Here is a 7847-nt window from a genome sequence, read left to right on the forward strand (position 1 = left end):
ATGCCTCTGGGAAACTCACAACAGAAACTGGCACATCTTCCTCTTTTATTTGCTCCCTGCATCTGGTACTCAAAGGTGTGCTGCCTTTGAACCTAGAGCTTGCAGTTAGTTCTTGTGGCTGAAGGCCACTGACAAATGTATCCTCCATGAATGTGGGTACATCATACGGCTTCAAAAAAAGGTGAACTAAACCTGGACCCTGGTTGGCCAACTGTCCATACCTAGCCTCAAGCTTAGCAAACGGAACTAGGCAAAAATCCTTCTTAGAGTTAGTTAAAATTTAAGAACATGTTAACCCCCCCCCCCCGATGCACAGGAATAGAAGCATCCAAGCTTTATGTACTTATTTGTTTGTTTACTGTACTTCTACACTGCCTTTCTAAAGCCAACCAAGGCAGTTTACCAAATTTAAATTGCTTGATATCATTACAATAATCATTTTCCAGTACTCTTTTATTTCTATGGAACTGGCAGCCAGGATTTCCACTCTTGCACTCCCTCAGAGCATTCATGCTTTGGAGCAGAGAAACTGATGTGCCTCTCTGAAGGCACTTTGCATGTCCTTGTATTTTGCAATCCTGCAGGCCTCGTTAAGGGTCAGCCAGCAAAAGGCCTGGTGCTCCGATGAGAGTTTGATCTCTGTATTGTTATCCTTCATTTCAGCTAGCCAGTAGATGACTGTTTTCGGTTTGTTTTTTACAGTGTAGTTCAGTTCCTTCTTAAACCCATCAATGATTGTGAACTGAGTGGGGTCCAGCCCCGCCTCCTCCTGTGTCTCCCGGAGGGCTGTCTGCAGGTCGTCTTCCCCAGGATCAACATGGCCTGACAAAAGAATGGAAAGCTCTGGTTTGAGAAAAATGAAGAAAGAGTGCTATGTCTTTGCTCTTCTTTTTTATGTATGATTCTAGAGTGCTTTGCATGCTGGCACAGAAATGAGAAAAAAAAAGTATATGCTGTGGTTGGTTCATTCTGTTACCACCCTTCGTTCCAGAAGTGGCTGCATTTCATGGTGTCTCCATTGTATTCAGACCTATAAACCACCCAATCCTAAACGCTTGGTACAGGTAGGCACTGTACAAGAGTAAAACAGTCGGGGCCCTGTCCACAGGCTCACAATCTAAAGAGCAGCCACAGAGGACACCTCCTTTGGGCACCCTGGCTGTCTCAGCTGGACGTACCAATGGTATCTTTAAGAGGGTGCATCCTTGGTGGATCTCAGAGGTCATAATGGGTCACAAGGGAGGAGGTGGTGAACCCTGGGAGTTGTAGTCCAAAATATCTGGAAGGCACTAGGTTGGGAAAGGCTACTCTAAGGTATGCTGGGTCTAAGCCTATAAGGGCACAATCCTACGGATGTTTGGACAGAAAAAAGTCCTGGAGCAACCAGCATGCCACATGCTGGCTGGGGCATACTGGGAGTTGTAGGACTTTTTCTGTCTAAACATCTATAGGATTGCACTGCAAACAGTTTAAACACCATCCAGCAATGTTTAAGGCCTGTAAGTAGTTACTACTACAAAAATGTAAGAACGTCATTGGGCAGAATCTAACAGGGTGCTTAGGCCCCCACAGATACTCTCATGCCCCACCCATTCCATTGTGCAAGCAGCCTGTACCGCTTGCACAATGGAAACCTAGTGCTCCCAGGTCAACCCAAAACTATCGTTTCCGCTATTTCTGGAGGGAGGCAGGTTGCTGGAGCTCACCTAACGCTCATTTTGGGGCTTCCCCTAGGAAGCACCAAATCTCCCTTGCGCAAGTGCTGAGTCCCGCTTGCATCATGGAATTGGCGGGGCATAAAGGAATAGGCAGGGGCGTAAGGACCCCACTGGATTCTGTCCATTGACATACAATAAAATAAAGGACTCTGTTGTTTTCTACAGAAGTACATCTGGGTAGGCAATGTTTACTCTGTACAACATCCCATGAGCTACATCATGATTTCCACCACAGAGATCCCATTATAAGTCAGGTATAAATATAACCTATTCTCAAGTTGGCTTTAGCTTTTCCTGAGAAAAGCCAGACTTGGCATTCTCACCAATATGTTCTGGACAGGAATATAAATACAGCAAACCACGTGAGGCCTAAGAAAAGCACAGGCACCAGAAAGAATGCCTAAAGCCCAGTTCCTGCTGAACAGAAACAGCCAGCCAAGGAGTCTCATCTGTGATACAGCACTGACATGCTGGCTGGGGATGATGGGAGTTGTACTCCAGCACATCTGGAGGGCACCTGCTTGGGGAAGGCTGATGTAATTCAGCACAGAGGAGACAACAGAGTAAAGGAAATCGGGTGAACAGGAAGTGTGCATGTGTGTTTTATTTCAGTTACATGCATTTACAGTAGCAAATGAGGACTACAGGGGGTGTCATGGAAATCTTATGAAGCTTCCAACTTCTCAGAAGTTGATCAGTTAAAAGACTTATTTTAAATAAACTAAAATTATTTTATCCACTGAGCGACACAGCTACTGACAGCATCTTCAAAATTGCTGATACAATGAAAGCTGAAGCATTTCCCTCAAATAAAGGGGATCATTCACCTTTTGGAGGGGTCCAGTGATGAGTCCCATAGGATGTCTGCAGAAGGAGATACTCAATATTGTTCCCAAGAGCTGAAGCAGACGATGCCTCACGCAGTTTCCTGAAGATAATCAGGCCACATGCTCTTAAGGTCATGATGGTCCTACCCAGAACAAACATGAGAGAGCAGTGATCGCAATTGCAGACTCTGAGGTGGGGACAGGCAGCACCAAAATGAAGGCTAGGTGCAATTAAGGATGGCGGGATGGGTCAGAGAAACCTGACTGAGGGAGGGGCCATAGCTCAGTGGAAGAGCCCCTGCTTTGTATGCAGCAGGTCTCAGGTTCAATCCCCGGCATTTCTGGGCAGGGCTAGGAAAGAATCCAGCTTGAAATCCTGGAGAGCCATTGCTATTAGTCAGCCTCAGCAATACTGAGCTGGATGGACAAGGAGTCTGACTTTGTATAAGCAGCTTCCTCTGTTCCTGACCCAGGGGGCCCAGTCACCAAGAGGTTATCCTGTGTAAACAGCATTGACTTAACAGGAGGTGCACCAGGGCACTCCTGTTCATTTGAGTTAAGCTTCTGCAGGAGAACTTCCAAGGTGACTATGCCCAACTGTGTGTCAGGTGCGGGGGACATGAGGCTTTGGATGCTTTTCTTTTTGCCTCTGTTACCAGAATATCACAGACTGATCTTGGCTGGGATTCCAAAGCAGCCTTTTGCTGCACAGCCAACAGGACAGCTTCCTGCCGTGGTGGAGTGATCAACAGCCTCAACACAATACTGGTTTTCACCAATCCTTCAGTCAGGCCATGAGGTCAGCACCACCTAAGGCAGCCTCCCCCAACCTGGGGCCCTCCAGATGTGTTCAACTGCAACTCCCAGCATGACTGGCTGGGGAATGCTGCCTTGCAGTCCAACATGTCCGGAGGGCACCAGGTTGCTGAAGGCTGACTGAAGGCAACCCCAAATTGCCAAAGTTCCCCACAATACATAAAAGAACAAATAATTGACTGTAGCAGACCCTGCACACTTCTATTATGCAAAGACAATTATGAGTACTAGTGGGGCAACTGTGACAGTGTGTTGCAGCAACAAGAAAGTCTTTAAGGTGCCACAAAACAGATTTATTTGGTTGAAGCTGCAATCCTACACACACTTACCTGGGAGTAAGGCCACACTGAACTCAAGAGGACTTACTTTTGAGAAGACACGTATAGGATTCTATTGGTACTGTATTTTTACAAGTTGGGAGCCACCTTGGGCCACCAGTGCAGTGTGAAAATGTTTTGCTGATCCATGCCCCTCTTGCCAAGGCTAGGTGAAATTAGGCTCTGCTGGACTTGAGGCTTCAGTTGTTGGAGGAGGAGGAAGAGGAAACTGTTTCTCTCTTAAGGAGAAGGAAGAGGGAGATTCGGAGGGAGGTGACAAGGGAGAGGGCCTTCTTGGTGGTGGCCCCTGATTATGGAATGCTCTCCCTGGCAAGGTCCTCCTGGCACCAACATTGTCATCTTTTCGGCACCAGTTAAAACTTTTCTCTATTCTCAGGCATTTGATGGCATACGATGGGCTGTTCAGTGCATCAGTCAAATTGTTTATGAGTGTCTGTGATATTTTAGCTGTTTAATGGGGATGGTTGTATTTTAATGGATAATTGCTTCAGCTGTTTTAAATGTTGTATGTTTTAATTTTATTGAAAGACGCTTTGAGTCTTTTTTTGAGAAAGTTGGCTAAGGGCGGTATCCAACGCATACTACTGCGAACATAAATGATGTTGTGCTAGAGTAAATTACCTCTACTGCAATGGCAATAGTTCTTGCTGGTGTGACAGATTTTCCAGGGAAACCTGTGGCACCAGCAAACAGCACTGCATTGCGCTATAGTTTATGCTACTGCAACATTATTTACATTAGTGGTAGTGCAGCACTGGACACTACCCCAAGGATTTTTAACAAAACATTGTATTGTTCAACCAACAATAACAAAGTAAACACAAAATTATTACTTTAGATCCGCAATTCCAGCACATGAGCAAAATGCCCACCTCACAAGAGGTATCTTCTAGATTACTGGACAAGGGACTACCAGTTATATAAAAACAAGACAGGGATAGTCTGCATGCGAGTCTCTTGAGACCAATGAAGACACAAGGTCTAAAACTAGCAAAAAGGTCTAAAACTAGCAAGTGAACTGAATGGAAGGTGCTGGAATACAGCCATGTAGCTAGGTGAATGGAGCTCAAGCTACAGTATTATTATGGATTTAGCATTGGTGAGGTTGCAACAGGCAAGTGATCACAGGCAGCAGAAGTAGGATCCCACCCCTGGCTCCAGAAGATGCCATCATGTTTGCCAATATGAGGATCATTCCCTGTTCCCACCTGGGTGATCTTTCACATTTCTGTTTTTATGTGCTCTAACTAACTGAGCTCAGCAATGTGCTCAGACCTAAAATTACGGATATTTTTTTCTCTATTAAAAACTATTATTTTCATGTTATGAAGATAAACTGCTCTGCCCAGTAACAAACTACCCATCTTCCCTTTTGGGAAGTCAAGAGATCAAGACGCGGGCTGTTATGAGCAAAAGTTCTGGATTGATAGCAATTGCATTTATGGGGCGGGAACAAGTTTTAGTAGTTAGATTAAGGAAGAAATGATGTTTTAGTAGTTAAACAGTGAGACATCTGTGGTATGCCTGTTACCTTTAAGAATACAACTGTTCCCCTCTTTAGACTCTTGGGTGTGTCCCTCACTCAGCCACATACCAGGTTGTGCAGCTGGAATAATGGCTGCTGCTTTGTTAAAAAGACTTCAGTGCATCAGCCCGATTCTTGCATCCTATGGTCATTTAGCCCCACCGTTTACAACCTTTTCTTTCTATGCCTATGCATGTACATATGCATGCATGTACATGCCTGTCAACTGAGGATATTCATGGATCCGACGAAGTTGGCTCTAGTTCATGAAATCTTATGCCATAATAAAGTCTGTCCTTATGGTGCCATAGGGCTCTTAGTTGTTCTTGTTGCAGTAGACTAACATGGCCACCCCTCCGGATGCCTCATTCTGATGAAAGACTTTCTGGGCGCTGAACTAGGAACATAAGGGGCTTCTTATACATAAGAGCCAGGCCCTCGCTCAGTACTATCTATAATGCCTGACTTGACTGACTGACTGACAATGGCTTGCCAACATTTCAGATGCTCCAACCAAATCTGGAGGTACCAGGGATTGAAACTGCGACCTTATATATGCAAAGCAGGTGTTCTACCACTGAACTATGGCCCTTCCTCAAAGTGTTCATATGCCGCTCAGAACCCACATATGAACAAAAATAGTATAGTACCAATGGGAAACATTGACTTGTTGTTGTTGTTCAGTCGTTCAGTCGTGTCCGACTCTTCGTGACCCCATGGACCATAGCACGCCAGGCCTTCCTGTCCTGCGCTCTCTCCTGGAGCGTGCTCAAGTTCATATTCATAACATTGACTTAAACCTGTTTAAATCAAATCTCCGCTGGGAATAATGGGAGTTGTGCGCCAACACATCTGGAGGGGCCAGGTTGGGGCAAGGCAGGTTTAAAGCAGTATTTTTTAAAAGCCAGATTCCTCCCCCTTTTTGCTGATTTAAATTGCTATGGCCTCAGTCAATCCACACTGCTTCCAGCTGCCTCCACCTAAAGTTCCATTGCACCTCTAATGGCAAATGCATGGTTTTTAAAAATACATTATTACTTTATTACTGTAAATTATAATAAATTATTATTAGTAATTTAATAATAATGTGTAGTTGAAGTATTAAATAAACACATTACATGAGAAGCAGCCATTATAAACACACGTTATATGAAGCCAGAGAGGGTCGTTTGCTCAATACCTCTTCCAAGCACTCCTACTTGGGCATCCAGCCCTGCTGGGCTCAATGGGCTTCCTCGCGAGTAACGGTTGCTGGGGCTAGGCCTCAGCAGTCGGAGAGACACACACGTTGTGGCCCCCTTTCTACGGCAGCCAAGCGGGCCCTGGCTGAAGAATCACTCCCAGGGGCAGCCCCCCCCCTCCCGGACCCACTGGAAGACAGCCCTAAAAAGACTGGCCAATGCCGGGCGCAAAGCCCGGGCACATGGGACCCTCTCCATTGGTCTCCAGGCATGCCAATCCTGGCGTCCCCGACCCGGCATCCTATTTGGCCCAATCAGAGTTAGACGGTAGGCAGAGGGAGGGCAATCACGTGGTCTCAGGACGCGCCGCCGTGGCGAAAGTATCCAATCAACGAGGGGGGGCTGAGCGATGGATAGGGGTAGAAATATGATTGGATTTTGTACTGTGATTGGCAGTTAACTGACCAATCGAGAGGAAGCGAAGTAAGTGATTCTGAACTGCCGCCTTTCGGGCGCCTCCTTCCCGCCTTCTTATCGCCTCTCCGATTGGCCACATGGGGCTCCATCCATTTCCACCTACACCTCGGCGTCCTATTGGGCGGTGGTGGTGACGTGAGACGGCGCGACATGTGGGCGCGAGTGTTTGAACGCAGGCTTGGCGATGTTGCTATGGAAACACGGCCTAGTGAGAGCTTTCCTGGAGCGCTCCAAACGCGCTTTGAGGAAGCGGCGCTGGGGGCTCCAGATTTGGCGCAACCGGAACAGAGAGAACTGAGACGGGGCGGGAGATCTGTGGTAAGAGGGCCGCGGAGGAAGGGGCGACCGTTCGCCCGGCCTGGCCTTTGCCCTGTTGGCATGGCGACAGCTCCGTGGTATCCGAAGCACCGCCTACGAGACCTGGGGGCGCTTCTTATTTATTAGAAGCGCATTCAGAAGGTCAGAAATGGAAGGCAGCGCCGAATCGCGCTGCGTTCGCACCTGTTCGCATTCATGCACACTCGCTCCAAGGCACTCTTAACATGTATCTGACAGTTTGCTCTTGCGGAGTTTGTCATTAAAAATGCAGTCTGGTCACGTCTTACACTCCATTTAAAACCATTAAAAAAAGAGACGGGCGGGGGGAACAGCTGGTACTATAACAGAGGAACTCACCTTGAATATGCTGGAAGCATCAAGGGAATAACGAAGTCTTCAAGAAGAGGACGAAGCGATCACGATATACACTGAAAATCTGGAGGTAGGCAAGATTTATGCAACACCAACATTATTATCCTGTTGTCTAGTGTTAAGGGCTGGGAGGCGACTACTTGCCTTCTGGCTGTTCTGCCTGGAAGATCAACGTTTCAGAACACTGTCTTTAACCATTTGATTTGTATCCCGCCTTTCTACAATAAAATGGCATTCAAGGTGGCTTACAGAGGCAATTAAAATTGATTGAAACA

General features: G+C 46.6%; 1 protein-coding gene across 1 annotated transcript; it reads right to left on the reverse strand.

The window, feature by feature from the left end:
* Positions 1-330: 330 nt before the first annotated feature.
* NUDT2 (nudix hydrolase 2) lies at positions 331-6593 on the reverse strand. Its single transcript, XM_084832798.1, has 3 exons — positions 6405-6593; positions 2546-2688; positions 331-822 (listed from the first exon to the last, which is right to left on the reverse strand). The coding sequence occupies exons 2-3, from the start codon at positions 2679-2681 to the stop codon at positions 509-511; spliced, it is 450 nt and encodes a 149-aa protein (XP_084688924.1). The 5' UTR covers positions 2682-2688; positions 6405-6593; the 3' UTR covers positions 331-508.
* Between the last annotated feature and the right edge of the window lie 1254 nt (positions 6594-7847).

This window comes from Heloderma suspectum, chromosome 2 (assembly GCF_057233095.1).
Source record: "Heloderma suspectum isolate Gila_16-S chromosome 2, 16-S_ref, whole genome shotgun sequence".
Lineage (NCBI taxonomy): Eukaryota > Metazoa > Chordata > Lepidosauria > Squamata > Helodermatidae > Heloderma > Heloderma suspectum.

Excerpts from the sequence above, each read along its gene's own strand:
- NUDT2 (XM_084832798.1), bottom strand. The coding sequence starts at position 2,681 with ATGACCTTAAGAGCATGTGGCCTGATTATCTTCAGGAAACTGCGTGAG. Across the intron at positions 823-2,545 it reads TCACTGGACCCCTCCAAAAG|GCCATGTTGATCCTGGGGAA; the intron begins GTGAATGATCCC and ends TTCTTTTGTCAG.